This window comes from Xyrauchen texanus, chromosome 10, assembly GCF_025860055.1.
Source record: "Xyrauchen texanus isolate HMW12.3.18 chromosome 10, RBS_HiC_50CHRs, whole genome shotgun sequence".
Lineage (NCBI taxonomy): Eukaryota > Metazoa > Chordata > Actinopteri > Cypriniformes > Catostomidae > Xyrauchen > Xyrauchen texanus.
In genome coordinates, this window is record NC_068285.1 from 3,567,597 (window position 1) to 3,592,237 (window position 24,641).

The 24,641-nt window shown below is 41.9% G+C and overlaps 1 protein-coding gene across 1 annotated transcript in view; it reads right to left on the reverse strand.

Moving 5' to 3' along the window:
• Positions 1 to 254: 254 nt before the first annotated feature.
• The window catches only part of LOC127650298 (neoverrucotoxin subunit beta-like), an 86,918-nt gene continuing 62,531 nt past the window's right edge, over positions 255 to 24,641 (reverse strand). Inside the window, exons 3-5 of the mRNA XM_052135626.1 lie at positions 19,756 to 19,929; positions 2,172 to 2,218; positions 255 to 1,088 (exon numbers count right to left, since the gene is read on the reverse strand). Of these exons, the coding sequence (XP_051991586.1) occupies positions 517 to 1,088; positions 2,172 to 2,218; positions 19,756 to 19,916 (780 nt within the window). The 5' untranslated portion in view covers positions 19,917 to 19,929 and the 3' untranslated portion in view covers positions 255 to 516. The remainder of the gene's footprint in view (positions 1,089 to 2,171; positions 2,219 to 19,755; positions 19,930 to 24,641) is intronic.

The following is a 24,641-nucleotide window of genomic DNA, read 5'->3' on the forward strand; positions in this document are numbered from 1 at the left end:
GTAAATGGTGACTGAGAATGTCAGTCTCTAATGTTCTGCCGTATATTTCCTTTTGTGTTTCACAGAATAAAAATGTGTAAGGTTCAGAACAACATGAGGGTGTGTGTATGATGACAGCATTTGACTTTTATCAATGAGTGAACTCTTCAAATCTGTCAAATTTACACCAACTTTAAATGATCCTGTAATTAGTTCTTATAAATCCATTTATGAATGCAAAAGTGTGAAGTGTGAAAAATCACAAGAATTCTGTATTTGTAAATGTTTATTTAGTATAAATAAAACAATGAGTATCTGAATGTGCCGTGTGTTTAATAAAGAGTTCATATATAGACTCATTTATTCATTTAAAATCATTATTTTTATTATTGAATCTGATAGTAAATAAGTTCAATCACATCACAGTGAGACACAAAGTACTGTCATTGTATTGAATTCAATCAGTTTCATTGATGAAATGATTTCTAGAAAGAGTTTGGAGTTGTGTTGATGTGAGATACAGTGAGTATATTTCACTCATCCAGTTGTGTGTGTGTGTCTCTGATGATCAATTTCACACACACACACACACACTGAGGAATCAGAATAAACTCCAAATCCAGCATAGAGGGGTCGAGTGAATGTGGTGATGAGTGTGTGTAAGTGTGTGAGTGTGTGTGTGTCAGAGACGCTGTAGAAGGACAGAGTGCCGGCCGGACAGTCCACATACACTCCTACTCTCTTACAGTCGTGTGAAGGGGGACGTATGACAGTGTTGATATTATTGTGCCAGACAGTGAATCTGTTATTAGAGCAGTACAGACTCCAGGAGTTTATATTGAATCCAAACCAACAGTCACGACTCCCTCCTTTCCTGCTGATTTCTTTATATGACACTGATATAACAGCAGCATCTCCACTCCATTGAGTCTCCCAGTAACAGCGTCCAGTCAGACTCTCTCTACACAGAACCTGAGGACACACATCAAATCTCTCTGGATGATCAGGATATGACTGACACTCTCTCACACGTGTCACCTTCCTGTTCCCCTCAGACAGAATGAGATTAGTGTGCACTGTGTTTGAATCCAGTGTGAGATCACAGACCCCTGAACACAAGAAGAGAAAAAACACTTAAAACACAACAATCACTAAACCAGTGTGTGTGTGTGTATGTGTGTGTGTGTGAGTGAGAGTGAGAGTGTGTGTGTGAGTGAGAGAGTGTGTGTGTGAGTGAGAGTGTGTGTGTGTGTGTGTGTGTGTGTGTGAGTGAGAGTGTGTGAGTGAGAGTGTGTGTGTGTGTGTGAGTGTCTTTCTGTGAAGGAATGAACACAACGGACAGTGAGATAATGTCGTGTAACAGCAACACACTGACAGATAAACAGTTTGATCAATCAAAACAAACAAACAAAAAACAAGATGAATTATAAATTCACAGATTACAAACAAAGACAAAATCAGTCAAAACTAACAAGAGAACAAGTTATCAAAGCGAGCGTCTAAACATACGAAATATCTGAATGAGGAGCTCTCGGTGTTTCACAAACCCATTGTTGCATTACCGTCACCATCTCCCTTTGGACCATCAACACTATTTACAAATAAACTACCTACACCCCCCGATCTACCTTCACACCTAATATCCTAACCCCGTCGGGACTGCAGCTTCAGTGTTCAGCTCCTCCAGTTTACACATGCAACCCCTAAAATAAATAAATCCTTTCACCTTAAATTCACGTCAGATTACTCCGGATGATTGACAGAAAACCAACCAGAACATTAAACCTGCGAAAGTGAAAGTGAAAGCAAGACAGAAACCGGGAGGAAAACAGCGAGTGTGTGTGTGTGTGCGCATGTTTGTGTGTGTGTGCAGGGGCGAAAATTTCATCAAAATGTTGGGGGGGGGGGAATAAACATAACAATTCTCAAGAGCAATTTTTGAAGGGGACACCAAGGTTTTTTTTTTGTTGTTGCCCCGTTTGCATTTGTATTATTTTATTTCTTAAACAATTATTTTATTTTATTTCATTATATTATTTACAATACACATATTTTAATGATATTTTAGGGGGGGAAACCCTCAGATAGGGGGGGTCCTGACCCCCCCGCGATTTCCGCCTATGTGTGTGTGTGTGTGTGTGTGTGTGTGTGTGTGTGTGTGTGTGTGTGTGTGTGTGTGTGTGTAGACCTACATTTGCGTGGTCCTGCTGTAATCCTGAACTCTCCTCCATGATCCACACTATAAAAACACAAACACACACAAATGATGACATCACATTCAGCTCACCTGAAACTTACTTCAAAGTGATTTTATCTGAAATAACACAGAGAATGTCTCTCTCTCTCTCTCTCTCTCTTTATTGATTTATCTTTATTAATTTATATTTATTAGCTTTACTGGCATGATTAAAAAAAAAATATTTCAGAAAAGACTCTAATAAATGACACACAGGACTGTTATTTAGTTTTCCTGGAACTGAATGTGTTAACACTAACAACAAAACAAATATGTGATTAATCGTGATTCAATATTTCAATCCACTGACAGTCTTACAACACATGAGGGGTGTGAGGGGTCCAGGAACTGAGTTTGACACCCCTGCAATACACACACACAACATCCCACCAACAATAAACTCAAGTGCTTTCACACTGCACTTAACCCTGGGTCTTTTTACCCCGCTTTTAACCTCCAGTAAAGTAACGTTTCACACTTGTAACTCTGAAAGGTGATTAGCAACACTTTTAATCCTGGGTTATGAAACAGCTCCAGATCAGTGTTAGCGCCGCTTTTAAAAGTGCAGCAGTAAGTTTTTATCTGGCTCTTATTCGTCCCAATAGTACCAGTGGTTTTGGACTTTATACTGACACCACAGACTGATCACTGCCCGACCCCTCCTGTGAAAAATCCTGCACCACCCCTGTTAACTGCTGCTGCGCCACACAAAAATGTCTGTAAGATGGACTGCTGCGACTCGTAATCTCTCTGGCGGCTGATGAGACCGTTGTGTGCTCGCTCTTGGTGCTTGATGTCACACCGTTTATCTGTGATCATTATTGATATTATTAGTGGTAGTAACTGATCAACTGCAAGACAGTTTGTTATGTGCGGTCAACATGGCAGCATCCATGAGGGGTGACCCGCTCTATGTCAAATTAAACAGCTTTTATTGAGGTCAGTATCTGACTGGAGTCATCATCTAATGTGAGTGTACATCATTTTAAACATATTTGTGTGCTATTGTGTTTATTTGTAACACTTTTTAAATGAGCTTAATACAGTGACAGAGCACAACACAAGCAAATGTGCTACAGTATCACTGTTCATTTCCTGTATGCTAATGCACTTTATAAACCTTATTTAGTACTTTACAAATAAAACATATTATTAGTATTAAACATATTGTAGTCTTGCTGTTGTGCTGCACTTAAGCAAATAATAACTCATATAAAATGAAAATAAGCTCATCGTAACATTTCATATAAACACAATCCGTTTGCATCTAAATATATTATCCTCCACAGATTTCATGGGACGATGCAACAAACTTTCCAAACAGAATAACTGAGAAAATTAATGGTGCCAAACCCAAAATGTCCAAAATACTCTCACACTGCAGATTTCAGCAGTGAAATAAATGTACTATAAGATACTGTCCAAAGCATTAACCAACAGATTCAAACTATACATATCTAAATTAATTCACGCTGACAGTCATATTGTATTCCTAAACGCACAATATTTGATCATTTGTTTTGAATACATGATCTGATTTCTTTTGCCAGAGACAATAATCTTAATGTAGGATTTTTATATTTGGACCAAGAAAAAGCTTTTGATGGTATAAATAAATGTTCAGGGTCCGACATGTCTTTGTGGTGAGATGAGCCCATGCCGTGCCTTTAAATGAACAATTTATCAAATGTATCTGATGATGTCATCATTAAACTGATTTGGATTTTATAAAAGTTCAGATTTTATATTGAAACAGATTTTATATTCATGCAATACTGTGAATAAGAATGTCTATGGTGTGAAAATCATCTATTATTAAACTGGGGTATATCGTGAAACTGTTAAACCGTTACATCCCTACTGGAGATGCTGCCACGATTACAGAATCCATCCTCAACATCATTACAGCAGAGAAATGCAGACCTGCAGACACTCTTGCATCATTTACCAGTGATGCTGCTTCTGTTATGATCCGTAAGATTTGAACATTTCACTTTTATTTGAATAGCAGTTTTGATATAGAATTGATTTTTACTGTCAAGGAAAGAAAACTGAAGAAAGAGACTGTGGCAGCGGGGGCGTGGTCAAGCGCCCGTCCGGGAGAGAAAAGCGGTAAAGGCGCTCACACCTGAGCTAAATTATTTCTAACACCTGTCTCTAATTGCAGTAGCTTGAGGAGAGCGGCATAAAAAGCAGCAGCAACCGAGCCCAAGGGCAGAGCCCGACACGAAGGCCAAGAAGCTACTGTGTTTTACCTGTGTGTGAAAAATTATTGTTCGAAAATTAAAAAGCAACCTTACCTGAAACCTGTTGCTGTTTCCGTCCCTTCCTCAGTGGAAAAACTTTACACTGGTGCCGAAACCCGGGAATTTTTTAGGAACAGTTGTGGAACAACTAAGCTATGGAACAGAGCCGCCCAATAGAGTCCTCCCAGCTGGCGGAAGTCCTCCAGTCCCTCGCTACACTCCATCAGAGCCACCAACAGTCTCTGCTTGAGCTCCGACAGGACCAGGATCGTCGGTTCTTTGAGATAATGCGGGCTCAAGCAGAGGACCGGCTTGCCATCTGGAGCCTCCTCAGCCAGGAGGCCGCCCCAGACGCAGCCGCGACCCCGGACACCCGCGCCACACTGCCCCCACCCGCACTACAGAAGATGGGGCCGGCGGATGATCCGGAGGTGTTCCTGGACCTCTTTGAGCGCACGGCGGAAATTTGGGGTTGGCCGCACGACCAGTGGGCAGCCCGCCTCGTCCCTCTCTTGTCCGGGGAAGCACAGCTCGCGGCACAACAACTTCCGGCAACAAGCCTCCTGGCTTATACCGACTTGAGGAGAGCCATCCTGCAACGGGTTGGTCGGAGCCCGGAAGAAATTCGCCAGCTCTTCCGGGCCTTGAAACTGGATAAGTCCGACCGGCCGTATGCGTTCGCCCAGCGGCTCCGTGATGCCTGTCGGAGGTGGCTGCTTGCGGGGGACCGCGATGTCGAGGAGCTTGTTGATCAGGTGGTACTGGAGCAGTTTGTCCAGGGCTTGCCCCGGAGTACGGCGGAGTGGGTCCATTGCCACCGCCCGGCGTCGCTGGAGGAAGCCGTACGACTCGCGGAGGACCACGTGGCGGCGATTCCAGGGGCGGATGAGCCCTCTCTCCCCTTCCCCTGTGTCTTCCCCTGTTTTTCTCCCCTCCCCTCTTCCCCCTCGCTCTGCTCTCTCCCCAGGGTCCGTTCCTGCCCCCCGCAGGCGTGGAGGATTCATGAGACCAACTTCCCGGCCGTGGGAGAACCCGCCTACCCCTTCCCCGTCCTTCAGCCGCTCTCCTCCTCAGGTGGGGGCGTCCGCCAGCACGGGTGCGGCCATGGCGCCTGGGCTGGTCTGCTGGAGGTGCGGAGACCCGGACCACTTCCGGGATTAGTGTCCGCTGATGGAAATAGGGACGGTGGTGCGGGTCTCCGATGTCCCGCAGGCTGCCCCCGATCGGGCTGGAGCGTACCGTATTCCAGTAAGGATCCAGGGGGGTACATACCAAGCATTGTTGGATACCGGCTGTAACCAGACCACCATCCACCAACGCTTGGTTCAACCCTGGGCTTTGGGCTCAGCTAAACAGGTGAGAGTGAGGTGTGTGCATGGGGATGTTCACAAGTATCCCATGGTGACTTTGGCGATCAAATTCCGGGGAGAAAAACATAGTGTGGAGGCAGCGGTTAGTTCCCGCCTCACCCATCCGTAAATTCATACACGAAGACGCTAGAAATTGGGATAAGTGCGCGGTTGGGCATGTGGAGGTACGGTATCTGGGGTTCCACTTGGGTCATGGCCAGGTGCGTCCCCAAATTGACAAGACCGCGGCGATTGCGACTTGCCCTAGACCCAAGACCAAAAGGGGGTGTAGAACAATCTTAATTGTTCGTAATTATAAACTTCAACTAAACTTACTTCTCTTATTATAACCACAGTGTATGAACGACATAAGACAGTTTTACGCGTTGAGTTGGCTTGGAGAGAACCAACGACGGTAAAACAACAGTGTTGCTCCGCCGTCCACACTCGTTTATTATGTATTTTCCTTACAGCTTCCTTTAAACTTCAAAATAAGAGTTCCAGTACAACTTCAAAATAAGAGTTTCAATACAGAAGTTGCACCAATATACCAAAATAAACACAAGAATGAAAGAGTAACAAATGTTATAACATAAACAAACTTGCTACTAATAAATGGCGCTTACATTCCGGCCCCTAATTGTTAATTCTGCAACATAACAATTACATCTTTAATATTAAAGCGTCATTTCTCTCAGAATTAAGGATTCATCACTTGCACAAACAAAAACTTGTACTTAACCTTAACAGTATATTTCAATCTGCATTCAATTGAACTCAAAATGCACTTTTAGCATGTATCAACATCTTGCCTTATACAAAAGTATAGTTAAAGCACTTATAACCTAAACAAAACAAAAAATGCCTTCACTTAGTTTACTCCTCCATCTCAAGCAACACACATAATTTATGTATTGGCCTTTCCAAAATACTAGATTTAGTTTTGACAAATACACGTCTCACAAATCCCTTTGAATCAGAAAGTGTCCGTTCAACCTTTCCCATCAACCAGGAACTTCTTGGTGCACTGTCATCAACTATAAGAACAACATCTCCTGGTTTCAGATTTCTCCTTGTTACTGTCCACTTCTGCCTCTCTTGCAACAGTGGCAAGTACTCTTTAGTCCATCGCTTCCAAAAGATGTCAGACAGGTACTGCACCTGTTTCCACCTCCTCTTGCCATACAAGTCCTCTCTGTCAAACAGTCCTGGTGGCAGCACAGGCTGGCGTTTAGGAGAAGCAAATGGTTAGGTGAGAGTGCCTCCAAATCATTTGGGTCACTTGACACTCGTGTTATAGGCCTGTCATTAACAATTGCCTCGACTTCACACATCAATGTATGAAGACGCCTCGTCGTCGAGGCTGCTGTTTCAGAATGTGGGTGAGGATTTTTCTCACAGAACGTATTAGTCTCTCCCAGATGCCACCAAAATGTGAGCCTGTTGGCGGGTTGAACATCCAGGTAATGCCCTTTTGTATGAACATTTCTGAGATTTTTGAGTGGTTCCATCTGTGAATTGCTTCACGCATTTCTTTCTCTGCTCCCACCAGACTCGTTCCATTGTCTGATCTCACAACAGACACTTGACCTCTCCTAGCAACAAATCTCCTGAATGCGTTTATGCACGAGTCAGTTTCAAGTGTGTTGGCAACTTCGATGTGAATTGCTCTAACAGTGAGACAGGTGAACAATACACCATACCTTTTTACTGTACTTCGCCCACGTTTCACTTCGAAGGGCCCAAAATAGTCTATGCCCACATTAGTGAAGGGTGGCTTGTCAGGCATTAGGCGATCTTGTGGCAAATTTGCCATCCTCTGTTCTCCAGGTTTTGCTGAAATTTTTTTACATGGTACACACTTCGACAATATTTTCCTAACAGCAGAGTTTGCTTGAGGGATCCAGAATCTCTCTCTCAGCCGGGATAGCATGTAATTTCTCCCACAACGTCCTGTTTCTTTGTGGATATGTCTGAGGATCAACGTGGAGACATGATGATCTTTAGGAAGTATCACAGGATGTTTAACATCTGTTGGCAGTGCAGACTGATGCAATCTTCCACCAACACGTAAAATCCCGTCTTGTACAACAGGATCAAGCTTGACAATGTGACTGCTTCCTTTGAGTTTGTCACCTCTCTGAAGAGCTTTAAGTTCATCGCTAAAGCATTGATTTTGACAAAACCTGATAATCTCAACTTCTGCCATAACAAAATCTTCAGTGGTGAGCAAAGACCCCTTGACAGTTAACTTGAACTGTTGCATTCTGTGTGCAACGATTTCAGTTTTCTTCTCATGACTTAAATGATGACTTAATTGTGACGTGATAAGCTTGCGGTGTGAGCTCAGATTTTGAAGCAGTTTTTTAACCTTCATCATCCATGAAACTGCCCTTTTCAAACAATGCCACTCTGAATAATAACAAATGAGCTTGTTAAATGGATTCTCATGCATGTTGGTGGCAGTTACACATACTACTTCTTTCACTTCAGCATCCTTTTTCTGTATGTCTTTCATGTCTGGTGAAACTGGCCAGTGTTTCCTGTCCTTTGTCAAAAACTCTGGCCCACCAATCCAGTTTTGACACATTTTGAATGTTTCTGTAATCATTCCTCGTGGCGCTATGGTCAGCGGATTCAACTCTGAATTAACATACATCCACTGACTTGGCTCTGTGTTGTCTCTAATGAGTGACACTCTGTTTGCAACAAATGTTTTAAATCTCAGATTTTCACTGGCGATGTACTTCAACACTGTAGTGCTATCACACCAAAACACAGATTCTTCAAGCTGCATGTGCAGCTCCTTTCTCATGAGTCGATCCATTTTTACAGCAACAGCAGCCGCTGTTAGCTCCAGCCTCGGAATTGTTGTTTGTTTCAATGGTGCCACTCTGGACTTGCCGATGATGAGCGAACAGTGAACTTCTCCGTCTTTATTTGTCATACGAAGGTAGGAAACAACTCCATAACCTTTCTCACTCAGCGTCTGTGAAATGATGCAACTGAGCAGATGTCACAGCTCCAAAGCCAGTGGGTTTCAGACATCTACTCACAGTAAAACCATGAAGCTTTGTTAGGTCAGAAAGCCACAACAATATCCTTTGAGCCAGTTCTGCAGGGATGTCTTCATCCCAGGTGATTTTCATGCTACACAGCTTCTGCAAGATCATCTTTGCTGGAAGAATGACAGGTGACAGAAACCCTAAAGGATCATATATCGCACTTACAAATGAGAGGATACCTCGTCTTGTCTGTGGTGTTGGTTTTGCATTTATCCTGATCTTAAATACGTCTGACTCACTACACCAGGTCACTCCTAGTACTCGCTCCTCAGGTAATGCATCATGACTAAGATCCAAGTCTTTGACCTCTTTAGCCCTTTCTGTTTCAGGAATAGAAGCAAGAACAACTCTGCTGTTACTCATCCACTTCGTTAAGTGAAATCCTCCGCTCTCACACAGTGCTGTCAAGTCCCTGACCATAGCACATGCTTGGATTTCATCTGACACTGACAACAGACAATCGTCTACATAAAAATTGTTCAACACTGCTGCAACTGCAGCAGGAGCCATGTTTTCCTTAGCATCTTCAGCCGTCTTCCTCAGCGCGAAGTATGCACAGCTGGGGGAGGATGCGGCCCCAAACAAGTGAACCACCATTTTGTATTCTTGCAGAGGTTTCGTCAAGTTTCCTTCCGGCCACCAGAGGAAGCGCAACAGGTCACTATCCTCAGATGGTACACGTACTTGATGGTACATAGCTTCTATGTCTGACATTAAAGCTACATGATTTTGCCTGAATCGTGTTAAAACCCCGATTAGTGAGTTAGTTAAGTCTGGACCCTGAAGAAGCTCTCCATTTAGTGACTTGCCTTGATATGATGCTGCACAGTCAAAAACTACACGGAGCTTTCCTTTTTGGGGATGGTAAACCCCGTGATGAGGTATATACCAGACCCTCCCATTGTCAGACTGGGTCTCTTCATCTGGTACCGGGACCGCATAGCCTTTGTTCAACAGGTCAGACATGAAGCTTTGATATTCACTGTGAAACTCTTTGTTTTTGACAAGTTTACTTTTCAGGTTTTCTGCTCTCTGCACAACTACACTGCGGTTGTTAGGCATCTTGACGTATCTGTTTTTCAGGGGAAGTCCTATGGTATGGTGACCATCAACCCTCTTTGCTGTTTCACTAACACAGTCCATAAACAGTCCATAAACAGTCCATAAATGAAGACATTAGTCTTCTCTTGACATTTCCTGTTTTTCCTCACTGGCCTTTTCAGGGAAATCATAATTAAACTGCTGTACCAACAGGTTCTCCACATTAGCAATAGAAATGCGATTCACTGAAACACTGGAAAAACTTTCAGATGCAGTGTTGCAACTGTCTCTCCTGAGAGGACCATTGATGACCCAACCCAGGATTGTTCGAACTGCATATGGACCATTATCCTCACTGTGAATTACTTCCCATGGTTCCATAGCCTTGTGTACATCACATCCTATTAAAAGTCCAATGTCTGCATCTATGTGTGGAAGCTGGATTCCTTGCAAATGTGGCCAGTTTTCCAAATCTTCAGGCACTGGAATGTTCTCTTTGGACACAGGAATATCTTTGTGGGTGTAGATCTCAGGTATGTCAATGTAAATGTTCTCTTTCAAACCACACACCTCTAGTCCTTTAATATGGTAGCTTGACTCCAACTTTTCCTGTCCCATCGTGCGAAGCAGGATTTGAGTTTTCTTGCCTTCCATGTTGAGCTGTCTCATCAAGCTCTCTGTGCAGAAAGTGGCTTGACTTCCACTATCCATGAATGCATAAGTCTGAATGATATTATTGCTCTTCTTTGATTTGACACACACAGGTACAATCGAAAGCACACAACTGTCTTTTCCGGCCCCAGTAGCTCCACAAACTCCACCTGAAGTGTGTGCTATTGCACCAGTCTCTTGTTTTCAGCAGTGTCGTTCTGCCTGCTTTCTGAAGCTACATCATCCTTTTCTTTTGAGAAGTGGAGCATACTTGGATGTTTCTTAGAACAATATTCACATGTAGCTCTTTTCTTACAGTCTTTGCTCAGATGTCCTTGTGTCAAGCATGCAAAACACAAACCCTTTCCTTTAAGAAACTCTAACCTTTCTTTGTATGGCTGATTTCTGATTTTGTGACATTCTGCTAGTGTGTGTTGTTTTTCACAATATACACAAGGCTTCTGGAAGGCACTGATATTGCAACGAAATGAGTTTCTACCATTGTCTGGTGGCCTTTCAATTTCTGTAGGTGCAACACTTGTAGCAAACGCACTCCCCTTTGGCCTTGATGATTTTGTCGCTTTCACATTTACATAATATTTTCCCTTATCTTCAACATCCTTTATGTCACCGAAAACAGGATCCACAACTATTTTAGCTTGTCTGTTTATGAACATGACTAAATCTGAAAACTTTGCTCTTGTACCACGTTTCTCTTGAATGTCAAATGCAGAAACTCTCCACATTTCTCTCATTTTGTATGGTAACTTGGAGACAATGTTTCTGAGGTTAGTGGGACTGTCCATTTCTGTAAGTTGGGTAATGTCTTGCATGGCGTTGTTACATCCAGTGAGGAACAAAGAGTAACTCTGAAGGGCCTTGCCGTCATCTGGTTTTATTGGTGGCCAGCTGAATGCTCTATTCATATAGGCAGTTGCGATTTTTAGTTCATTGCCATAGTGATAAGTTAGCAACTTCCTCGCCTCACTATAAGCTTGATACTGACTCATATGCTGGCAACTTCTGACTAAGTCCCTGGGTTCCCCTCTGGTAAACTGCTCTAGGTAATATAACCTGTCACTGTCACTATCAGCTTTGTCATGAATGGTATGATCAAAAGCTCTTATGAAAGCTTTGAACTCAAGTGCATCCCCACTGAAAAGAGGCACATCTCTCTGGGGCAAATGTGACAGTCTTTGCTGTTTGACTAACATCTCAGTGATATCATTTTGTTTCAACATTACCTCACACAGATTTACTGGACTTCTGTTAACATAAGATTGTGTGTCAGTTTCATGCTTCACTTGAAGATCATCTGCCTTTAATTGACCAATGTGCTCATCATTTACCATAGGCTGTTGGTTATATAGCTGTGGCATTCCTGGTAAGACAGTCTCAGGATGAATACCTACATCACCTTTGCAGTTGTCATACTCACTGTTTTCCAACACTTGTATTTTTGCTGTAGAAGCAGCAATAGCTATCTCAAGCTCAAGTTGTTCCTTCTTTGCCTTTAATTTGCATTCTTCGATGTCTAACGCCTGCCTCTGTTTTAGTGATGCTGCACGTGCAAGTAAGGCAGCACGTTCTGCTTGTTCTTTCTGTCGCACCGATGATATAGATGAGACTTTGGATGATCTTGAAGAGCGGCAACTAGCAGAGCTCGTTGTGCTTTTGACTGCAGACTTTCTTTCCGCTGGTGTGGCAGCCACAGACACGCTGTCATCCGGACTCACATCCTCCTGATGTTGTTGCCTTGATGTAGCTATCCACATTTTAACATCAGTCATGAAAACGCTGAACTGTTCCATTTTTGGCTTGAACCAATACATCTGATCAGCATCGTGTTCATCATCAGGTAACAGCAACAGTACATCATCATTTGAATGAGCAAACTCTTCTAGCAGTTTTGAGGATTCATTTAAATGTTCATCAACAATATCTGGATTTTCATTATCTTTCATTAGTCTTTCAATCTTGTTCCTTTTTGATGTTAACTGTGACAACTTGGATCGTCTTGCACCTATAAGCCTGCTCACTCTTTCTTCCAGACCTTTTTCGGTGTACTTTGGCGCCCTCTTGTGGCTACTCCCGCTGCAGCAGCTCTGAGCTCTTGACTTTGCATCGTGTGAATCGTCCGCCATTATGGCCGTAAACACAACTTCAAGTTCGACAAATGTTCACAAATGATGGTCTATGACATAAAGCTCACCAGGCTTTCGTAATGAATGTCATCTTCTGAAGACCAAAACATTCTAATCGTATTATTCTCACAAGAAGTTGAGCAGCACCCTCATTTTGGCACATTTCTGCGGCATAACAGCATTCTTTACTTTTTCACGACTCTTGTCCTCATGTTTAATTTTGACTTCTTTCCTGCAGCTCTTTGGGCACTTATCTGCAGCTTTACTTTTTTCCAGGTCTTCTCTGTTCTCGGGAAGTCGGTGGTGGCTCTCGCGACGCGTTGTCATCGCCGTCGTCTTCTTGTTGTTGAGCCTGGTTGTTTTACTTATGTAGTGGCTATCTTAATTGTTCGTAATTATAAACTTCAACTAAACTTACTTCTCTTATTATAACCACAGTGTATGAACGACATAAGACAGTTTTACGCGTTGAGTTGGCTTGGAGAGAACCAACGACGGTAAAACAACCGTGTTGCTCCGCCGTCCACACTCGTTTATTATTTATTTTCCTTACAGCTTCCTTTAAACTTCAAAATAAGAGTTCCAGTACAACTTCAAAATAAGAGTTTCAATACAGAAGTTGCACCAATATACCAAAATAAACACAAGAATGAAAGAGTAACAAATGTTATAACATAAACAAACTTGCTACTAATAAATGGCGCTTACAGGGGGTGAGGCAGTTCCTGGGGCTGGCTGGCTATTACAGAAGATTTGTGCCTAATTATTCGGATGTCACCAGCCCGCTGACTGACCTCACTAAAAAGGGGGCTCCAGATCCGGTCCAATGGTCGGAGCAGTGCCAACAGGCGTTTACACAGATTAAAGCTGCACTTTGTGGGGGGCCGCTTTTGCATGCACCTGACTTCTCTCTCCCTTTTGTTTTGCAGACGGACGCTTCAGACAGAGGGCTGGGGGCCGTACTGGGGGGCGCAGGTGGTGGAGGAGCGACCGGTGCTGTACATTAGCCGTAAGCTCTCCTTAAGGGAGACTAAGTACAGCACAGTAGAGAAGGAGTGTCTGGCCATCAAGTGGGCGGTCCTCACCCTTCGATACTACCTGCTGGGGCGGGCCTTCACCCTCTGCTCGGATCATGCCCCACTGCAGTGGCTCCACCGCATGAAAGATACTAACGCCCGGATCACCCGTTGGTATCTGGCCCTCCAGCCTTTTAACTTCAAGGTGGTCCACAGACCGGGGGTGCAGATGGCTGCCGCTGACTTCCTCTCCAGAAATGGGGGGGAGTGGTAGGCAGGCCGGATGACGCCCCGGCCTGAGTCGGGCGGTGGGGGTATGTGGCAGCGGGGGCGTGGTCAAGCGCTCGTCCTGGAGAGAAAAGCGGTAAAGGCGCTTACACCTCAGCTAAATTATTTCTAACACCTGTCTCTAATTGCAGTACCTTGAGGAGAGCGGCATAAAAAGCAGCAGCAACCGAGCCCAAGGGCAGAGCCCGACACGAAGGCCAAGAAGCTACTGTGTTGTACCTGTGTGTGAAAAATTATTGTTCGAAAATTAAAAAGCAACCTTACCTGAAACCTGTTGCTGTTTCCGTCCCTTCCTCAGTGGAAACACTTTACAGAGACAAAGACCTTTTCCCTGAATCACTGTCACTGTCCACTGTGTTCCCCATCCAATAAAAAGGGAAAGTCTTACCCAACCAAATACTGCAAAACCATTTCAACAATAGTTTGGTTATTTCAAGCAAGCAGCACCTTTTTTTGCCAATGTGTGAACGGCTTGTGACAAATCTTATAAAATGAGCCCTTCACAGACTTCCCAGGTTGCCTATTAAAGCCTGTAGACTGATTTTCATGTAAAGGGAGCGGGTCGCTTTTGCCGGGGAAATCACAAATATGTGCCGTTTATATGCGCTCCCGAGAGCCTCAGTGCTTCTCTTCCACTATTCAACATTGACAACAAACTGCAACACTAGATAACATTATCTTAGAGATGAATCCAGCAAACGTCCCAGCACAACACCGACTCCAACACAAACTCAGAGTAAGCCAAAAAAACATTGATCTACTGAATCCCGTCTGGCTAAGCGGGAACATGATCTAGTGAAAACTAGAGTGAATATCGGCAGGGCATTTGATTCCTGGATGGACCTTCGTTTGGTTTTGGGGATCAAAACTGACCCTGAATTGGTGTTTTTCTTATTGGACAAGTAATCTTACATAACTGCAAAGCATGTGACATATTGTGCCATAAGGATTGATCTGAGTCATTTTAGCTAAACTACAATAACACATGAAATGAATGCTAGGCAATAATCAAGATAATGCAAAAAGACACATTCATTAGCGTAACTTGGTTATACAGAAAATATATATCATCTATTATTAAAAAACAATAGTGCAGCGATATATCAAAATGAATCACATCAATACTGAATTGTGTCAACATATTTATAATGTACAGTCTATTTTATAAACAGCTACTGTCATCATCCACCAAATTTAGCTAACAGCTATTGATAAAGCTGGCTAGCTAGCTAACTCCAACAGCGGATATCATATAAATGCAGTCAATGTATCATGCAAAGAAAAGTGATTATTCAAACTACAGTCTCAAATAGTCAGACCGATATCCACACTTTGTTTTAGCCCTGTTCCAGCACTGGAGACTCAAATATAATATACAGTCTCAAAGTTTGTAAAACAATCATTACTGTGTCATTTTAATTATGCTACCTCATCTGTCAGCATGATGCCGGTGAATCACATTCAGTCTCTTTGTACCTTAGAGAGGGGGGTATAATCCCATGTTCAGGGATTATACCCCCCAAAAAAAAAAAAAGTTCAAACTTTTGTGTCTTACATGACACTAATCTAGAAACTGAGTCTCATATTTTGTTGACATGCAGACCAATGAAAGCGTGCAGAATACACTGCAAATATAATGGAAATAATGTTTAAATATGTGCAAAATGCTTCAAAAAACACCTTCATGCAGCAATATCAGACACTCAAGTGTTTTTTCTAAATCAAAAACTATGAATAATTTTGTTTTTCCCTTTTCATGAGTTCTCTTGAATTCTCTTGAATGCCCCCAAGAGTGAGTTATGTCCACACGCAAAATATCAAAAGAATGCAAAATCTGTTTTGTCTACTGTACTGTATTTGTTTCAGTTCGTTTTTTTTACATAGTGTGATGTTCAAAAGAATGGTCTATGATGATTCAATGTCTGAACTTTATTAATACCAGCTTTCTCAACACAAGGTAACACGTAACTCCCCAGTTCAACGCCTAGCGCATCTTTCCCAATAGTTAAGCACCACAGCTCCCCCCATAGGGTTACTTACTCATTACATGACACATTGCTATATAAATAAATGGTCATAAATCATCAATACCGTTTATCTGTGCACTGTGTGTGTATGTGTGTTTGTGTTTGGTGGTTTTATTAGGTTATACACTAGTAGTTATGAAGGTATTATGCTATAAATGTGGTTTATGAGGACATCTCTAGTGTCCTTGTAATGCAAACATATATAATATATTATTTTTTTTAAATGTAAATATCCCAAATGTTTCTGTGAGGGTTAGGTTTAGGGGATAGAATATATATAATAAAAATCATTGTGTCTATGGAGAGTTCACATAATGATAGGAGTAACAATGTTTGTGGCTGTGTGTGTTTACAGGTTTAATATACGTACATCTCTGATGTCTGTTTTAGATCTTTTCATCTGGAAAGCAACATCTACTAAACATCTTAAATATCAGATTTACAACATTCTAGATCATAAATGTCTCAAAGACATCTGCTGAATGTGTTACTGACATTCGAGACAATATTTGTCATATTATAGACATATTGCAGATGAGCAAACAATGAAAAATAGTAGGGATGTCCCGATACCACTTTTTCCACTTCCGATCCGATTCCGATAACGGAAATCTCAGTATTGGCCGATACCAATCCCGATCCGATACCAGTGTTGTTTTTTTGCATAATCAGATTATTTTGGAATTGCATAACTCCTGACACAAATTAAGACAAATACTGAAACTTGAGTCATATCTTTTTAATGATGTATTAGTTTGTCAAGGTAATAACATTACATCTAATAGTCCGTCAAAATGTGCAAAGCTTATTACAATCACTGCTTATGGCAGAGCTGACACCTAGCATCGCTACAGGCTATCCTCCTTGGTTTAGAAAAAAACAATTCAAGGGCTCTTCGGTAATTGCACTCTTTTACGAGTGGACCATTTATGCATATTTTCATGCAGGCTGTCAGACTGTTCCCCTGCAGTCTGTTCCGCAAGTCTGTCTGGATCTATACATGGAAAGTGAATGAAGTTTAGATTAGCGTCGAGTCGCTCTGCTAAAATTTGCGCTGTGAATATAAAGCCCGCCTACTTTGATTTGATTGGTCATCTCAAATATTCTGACATTGACGAGCAGTGACAGACCAATGAGGCTCAGATGAACACACACACACACACACACACACACACACACACACACACACACACACACACACGCTCGGCGCCACTGCGGAAGAACGCGCTGATAACAAGACTAAAGCGAACACGAAGGCTTATCACATATTTAAAGATGGAAAGGGAGAAAACAGGACAGAGTAACACGGCGAATATCGCTCATATATATATATTTATATATTTTTAAATATATAAGGCGGCAGGCGTGTGTTGCTTAGGCGGCCGCCTTAGTTTCAAAGTGCTGCGGGAAACCCTGCTTTTTATTCACAGTTTAATTCGCTTCTTATTTAAATTCTGGTTAAATGCACCTCCAAGTGCCGTTCTAAGTCCATATTATAAGTGAACTGAACTGCTGAGCATCTACATCTGAGATGTTCGTTTGTAGCGCTCAAATATTGTGCACGTGTGAAGGCTATAAATAGCCGCGCGTGTGTGTGTAAACCGAAGCACAATTCACTAACGGGCTGAAGCTGCGCGTGCATTTATATATGTTTACTTATTAAACACAGCCTATTGCAATTCACAGAGCTATCGCGTGTCTTCAAGTGGCTTTGAATAAAATGCACGAGTCATATGAACCGCTTTAATGGTGTTTTAACAGTTCTTTTATGTCATTTTTTAAGCTTGACAGTAACGAACATGACTAACACAGAGTATCGGATTTGGGTCGGGCTCGTCAGACCGATACCCGATCCGTCTAAAAACGTCAGTATCGAAGCCGATACCGATCTAGGTATCGGATCGGGACATCCCTAAAAAATAGATGTTGTTAAGATGTAAACACACATCAAATGGGAGCGGTAGTGTAGCGGTTAGCGCGCTGCGCTACGAACCTGGCAACCTGAGTTCGATTCCGCTCATGGTCAACACCGGTCCCGGGCCTCCCCTAGGTCGACTCAGCCTAAAATGAGTACCTGGTGTGGTGTGTAAACATCGCCACTGGGGAGACAAAGGCGGTCGGGCGTGGTGCTGGCCACCCACCCCCTCGTGTACCGTTCCGGCCTTCATAGGTGCTCGCTAACAGCACTTGCCCCCACAGTCTGTTAAGGCTAAATGGGGGATCTTTGTTCTTTGTGAGACAAACACATTGTCACCTAATGTAAAGAAATATGGCTGGACTGGAATAATTGCATTTCCCTGATGTGTTGACTGCATATAGGTGAACTGTTGTCTGTTATCGTGATGTTTTGTGACAATTTTGCTGTTTGAGTTACTTGTGATTGACAACAGAATGATCACCTAATGTAAACGGACATGGCTGCGAGGATCAGTGATCCCAATTTTGTGTTGACTGTTTGTATACGAGTTGTAAACTGGAGTGGTGGTGGTCTAGTGGTCTAAAGCACATAACTGGTAATCTGGTAATCAGAAGGTCGCTGGTTCAATCCCCACAGACACCACCATTGTGTCCTTGAGCAAGGCACTTAACTCCAGGTTGCTCAGGGGGGAATGGTCCCTGTAATAAGGGCTCTGTAAGTCGCTTTGGATAAAAGCGTCTGCCAAATGTAAATGTAAACTTTTATAGTAGTCATTTTGTGACCATTTGGATGTCTATGTCATAAAATAATCATACCATGTGCTTGAAAAGACTGTATGAGTATCAGTTTGTGTGAATATGAATTACAGGCACTTGGGCAGTGCAGTTTAATGTTGGCATGAAAACCGATTTGAATCTGACAGCACTGACTGTTGCAGAAACACAAATGTGTGACCCTACTCTAAGGGGGCCAGTCATAAACCATCACAAATATGCACCAGTAAATGTGAAAGAGTTAATTGACAGATGCTTAAAGATTGTTCTTTTGAATTGTTTTCCGAAAATGAGTAAAATTAATATTCTATATAAAATGTAATGATTACAAAAATGTCTTCATTCTAATGAAACATTAAAAATATATGTCTTCTGTGTGTATTTGTTAAGGATTAAAATTTTTTAACTCTTTCCCCGCCAAACACGGAATTTTCCGTGTTTTATGAAAAAACGCTTCCCCGCCAAACACGGAATTTTCCGGGTATCCGTGTTTTAGGTGTTATACGGTAAGGAAGACCCGCACGCATGTTTTGAAAGAGTACGCAACTCTTTGATCAAAGAAACAGACTGCGATCGTCTCAAACATGAAGAAGTGGAGTATGAGAAGCTCAAAATATCTGACATAAACATGCCTTTTTCTCAGCTTTTTGTCTGAAATGTTGTTTTTGACAAAAACCTACCTCTGTTCAAGTGGCAATAAAAAAAGAACAAATGAAGATAAAATAAAATCGTTTTTTTTGCCTAAAAGCAGAGGCTCAGATCTTTATTGTGATATATAGCATCTTCATATATTCATGGAAGAAAATATTCTGCGGGCCATTAAAGTTTAGTGAAAATCGTCAAAAACCCTGGCAGTGGCTGGCAACTTTTTTTTAAAAACGCTGGCGGGGAAAGAGTTAAAATGAATAAATACAGGTGCTATTTCAGTGAATTCACTGACCATTCAATAAATTCAAGACCAATTAGGGCCTGGGATTAAGGGGTTAATATGGGTATAAACAGGGTTTTACAGCTCAACATACTTAAGTTTGTCCAGTGTGCAGTTTGGATCGTTGAGTCTTTCAGAGAGCAGCCTGACTCCTGATTCTCCTGGGTGATTGTAGCTCAGATCCAGCTCTTTCAGGCGTGAGAGATTTGATCTCAGAGCTGATGCCACAGAACAACAGCCTTCCTCTGTCACCATACAGCCAGATAATCTACAAACACACATACATAACAGTAAGATAATCTAAAAACATGCATATAACCAGTCAAATAATCTACAAACGCACATCAACAGTCAGATAACCTACAAACAAACATCAGCATTTACCAGCAGCCATATTAACCTGTAGCTCAAGACTGGATGCCACTGAAGCTAAACAGGGTTGAGCCTGGTCAGTACCTGGATAGGAGACCTCCTGGGGAAAACTAAGTTTGTGACTGGACTAGATATTAGGGAGGTCAGCAGGGGTGCTCAACCTGTGGTCTGTGTGTGTCTTAATGCCCCAGTATAGTGAAGGGGACATTATACTGTAAAAAGACACTTTCCTTTGGATGAGATGTTAAAAACAGATTCTCACTCTCCGTAGTTATTAAAAACATCCTAGAGCACTTCTTGTAAAGAGTAGGGGTATAACCCTAGTGTCCTGGCTAAATTCCCCCTATTGGCCCTTCTCAATCATGGCCTGCCAATAATCCCCAGCCACTAATTGGCTCTATAACTCTCTCCTCTCCACCAATAGCTGGTGTGGGGTGAGCATACTGGTGCACTATATCTGCCATCGTATTATCCATGTGGATGCTGCACACTAGTGGTGGTTGAGGAGAGTCCCCTGTTCAATGTGTAAAGCACTTTGATTATAGTGTCAGGAAAGAGCTATATAAATTAATGTTAATTCAACAGTCAAATAATCTAAAAACACACACATCAACAGTAAGAAAATCCACAAACACACACATAAAAAGTCAGATAAACTACATTTACATTGTCATTAATTTTATCCAAAGTGACTTACAAATGAGGAACATAAACACTTTGTCATATAAAAGTAAACTGTACCTGCAGGATCACACTGCCAAGTTCTAAGTGTTGCTATAATAGTACAGAAACTAGCACAGAAGAAAGAGACAGATAAGGATTTTTTTTAATATTTCTTAAATAGTAAGTGCCCTTATTTAGGACAGGTTAAGTGCTCACAGAAAATATATGCTTTCAGCTTTTTCTTGAATGTTGAAATGGTTTCAGCAGAACGGCAGGTGGTTGAAAGCTCATTCCACCACCAGGGGACAGAGAAAGCGAATGAATGTGAAGTGCCTAATTGTGATAGGACCACCAGGTTGTTACGACCCCCGAACTTGTCTAGGGGTTCGGGAGTCCAACATTTAGATGCGACAATAAAGAGGTATATATATAAGCCATGGTTTGTACAAAAGACCCAAGAATCCAACTCAACGTGCAAAAAGCCAACACCTTTATTCAGTATAACAAGGTCAATGGCAAAAGTGAAGTGAACCAATCTATGACAAACATAGATTAATAGATATAGATAGATATATATAGGATACAGAATTTCTGTAAGATTAGTTGATCATCACCAAGAGAAAAAGATAGACGTGAACGGCACCAAAGAAAAGAAAGTAACAAAACCAAACAAAGTCTAGCTGTTAAATAACCTCTAATCCTCACTAAGAAAATAAAGAAGAAAACAAATAATCTTCAGTGTCCAAGACGCCCTACCTAATCTCCACTAACTATCAGAAAACAGAAATACAGGGAATGGCACTCGCCCCTAACCTAGTGTATGTAAACAAAACGAAAACCCCTGCGTGTTTCAGTGTATGTCACGTGACATGCTTACCTGTCTATCTCTCTCTCCGCACTAGTAACATTCAGCGGTCTGCTGTATAACAAGTTACATAAAAACCAGATAATCGAACACAGGAAGAATTCACTCATACATTAATTCAGCATCACACAGATCGAACGGGAACCACAGTCTTAACAGGGTATACAAAATCGCAAACAGAAAGCTGCGTGGTCTGAGTCTCAGCGAACTGAGCCTCCATGGAAACATCGACGTGCCCTCTTATTCCCCCAGTGGCCTGTTCCCATTGCCGACAGCGAGAAGGGATGACGTCAGCACTAACGATGATTGACAGGTCACTTGGCCAATCACGGGTACCTGCAAAGCGGGAAGAGAAACACAAAGGAACACACACACACAATACAGGAATGTAACACAGGTGTAAGAGGGTGCTGTTACACTATTTGTCCTGAGGGCCAAATTCAAAGCTTTGAATTTAATGCATAGCCAGTGGAGTAAGACCAAGAGGGGTATGATGTGAGCCCTCATTGGTGGGTTGAAAAACAGACGTGCCACCGCATTCAGGACCATCTGCAGTGGCTTGATAGCACTAGCTGGAAGGCTGGCCAACAGAGCACTGAAGTCCAATCTTGAAATAACCAGAGCTTGGAACAGGGACTGTGCAGCATTTTCAGACAGGAAAAGTCTGATTTTTCTGATGTAATAAAAGCACAAACCAGGCAGTTGATGAGATGCGAGTACTAAAAAGTAGCCGTTCATCAATTACTACTCTCAGTTTCAGCTGTCCTGATAGGTCTCATAGCAGTGGAGCACAGATGAACAGTAACAGATGGGTTTGCTAGGATCACAAGTTCCATCAACGAGTTTGGTCTTGGCCAGGTTGAGATGAAGGTGGTGTTCCTTCATTCAGGCAGAGATCTCCAAAAGGCAGGCAGAAATATGTTGATATAAAATTGAAAAATTGGTATAAAAATGACTTTTCGATTTTAAAAGTCCTCTTCATCATCTAAAATAAATGCAAATACTTATTTTTTAAATTATAGTAAGTTTTTTTATGAAACAGTGATGCCAAAGCTGTGTCCTGTTAAATCACTGATGGCCATTTGGACTTCTGTTTAGAATTATGCCACTGCAATTATTAAATTCAGCTGTTTGTTACTTCTGTGTTCATGTATGTTTCATGTTTTATTATTTTAATCTTTATTTTATTGCAGAATTTATTTGTTAGCTCTGTAAAGTGTTCCCCACAGGTTACTATTTTTGTGTGTGTACTTTACCTCACAGGCAGTGGTGCAGTGTTTCAGTCTCAAAAACACTGGTTTAGTGCATGGTTCTAATTGATGGGTAATTCAATTGTACATTTCATTATCTCTTTTATATTATAGACAATGATGTGGATGGAGAGACTGTTGCAATTGGTCTGATGGAGTCTATGGTTTCATTCCTGTTTGAGGGATCATTTAAGTAGCAGCAAAATTCCACAGATTTGTCCAACAAATGAAGGAAACGGAGACGTTAACGCTTCAACCTGTGCCTGCAGAATGCCTTTTGCAGTCTTCGGCTGGAGCAAGGTTGTTGCTATTTAATGTTTCATTTGTTTCAGGGAACTATTCTTAAAGTTAATCTTAAAGAAGCTGGGGTTTTCCTTTGCTTCCCCATATTCATTTACTGTAATTATACTTGTGCTTAATTCATTTCTTGCATCTATAACATTAAATATTAGAGATGTTTTGAAATTTCTGCCTTTTCCTTTGCCAACAATATAAACAGAAAACACTACTTAAACAGATCAGATAACAGACTATTTGACATGGTGAAAGAGCAGGTGCACAGTTTCAGCCCAGTGTGGCCAGAGTTTTTAGTACATAACTATTATTAGGGCCCAAGCCTTGAAAAGGCAAGGCCCTATTGTTTTCGTTAGGATTATTATTATTATTATTAGGGCCCAAGCCTTGAAAAGGCAAGGCCCTATTGTTTTCGTTAGGATTAATTAGGGCCCAAGCCTTGAAAAGGCAAGGCCCTATTGTTTTCGTTAGGATTATTAGGGCCCAAGCCTTGAAAAGGCAAGGCCCTATTGTTTTCGTTAGGATTATTATTATTATTAGGGCCCAAGCCTTGAAAAGGCAAGGCCCTATTGTTTTCGTTAGAATTATTATTATTATTATTATTATTATTCTTACGACTATTGGGGCACTTTTTGGGCTCTTAATGTGCTCAAAAACTCTTGAAACTTTGCACACGGGTCAGAACCCGCGGCCATTAGGGCCGGGCTGAAGCTGGTACCTGGGTGTGGCAGGGGGGCTCGACGGCGCCCCCTGGAACAGGGTCCGAAAACTTGGTCCATAAATCAAACACGCTTGCATGTAATAATATGAAACTCGGTACACCTATAGATCTCATCGCTTCATATATCCTTCATACTTTTACTTTTTACCTCAGGCCAACTGGAAATCGTCTATTTAGGGTTTTTTGGAAAACACATGCAATGGAATGTGAAATACTCCTCCTAGAGAATTCCACCAATCGCCACGAAACTCGGTCAGCAGGAAGTCAAGACATTGAGGATGAAAATTGGTCAGCGGATTTTTGATATCTCGAACGGTTTGGCCATGGCGAGGAAACGAAATGATGGCGCGAAAAGAGAAACAGGAAGTGTGTTATAACTTCTGCATACATTAATTGATCTTGATGAAACTTCAGCAGTGTGTTCGCTGTAAGAGGCCGATCGCATGGATGTGACTATTGTGAGTCAAAGTTATAGCGCCACCAACTGGCAGAATGAAGTGTGTCACTTTCAAAATGCTTTGAAATCACCCTCTTATTTTTACCCGATTTACTTAAAACTTTAGGTGTATAATGTAAACACACGGCAGATGTAGACATGTGAAAGGATTATTGATATCTTCGATACTGTTGCCGCGGCAACGCTTCAAACTTGAATATTCTTTTTGATGCTTTTGAGACTCTTAGCATACTTGAAATTGCATGAAACTCGACAGACACATCACATTTATTAGCCAGTATACATGTGCAAAGTTTCAGAAGCGGGCATGGTGCAGGGGCTCAGTAGCGCCACCTTTTGACAAAAGTGGGGGTTGCTT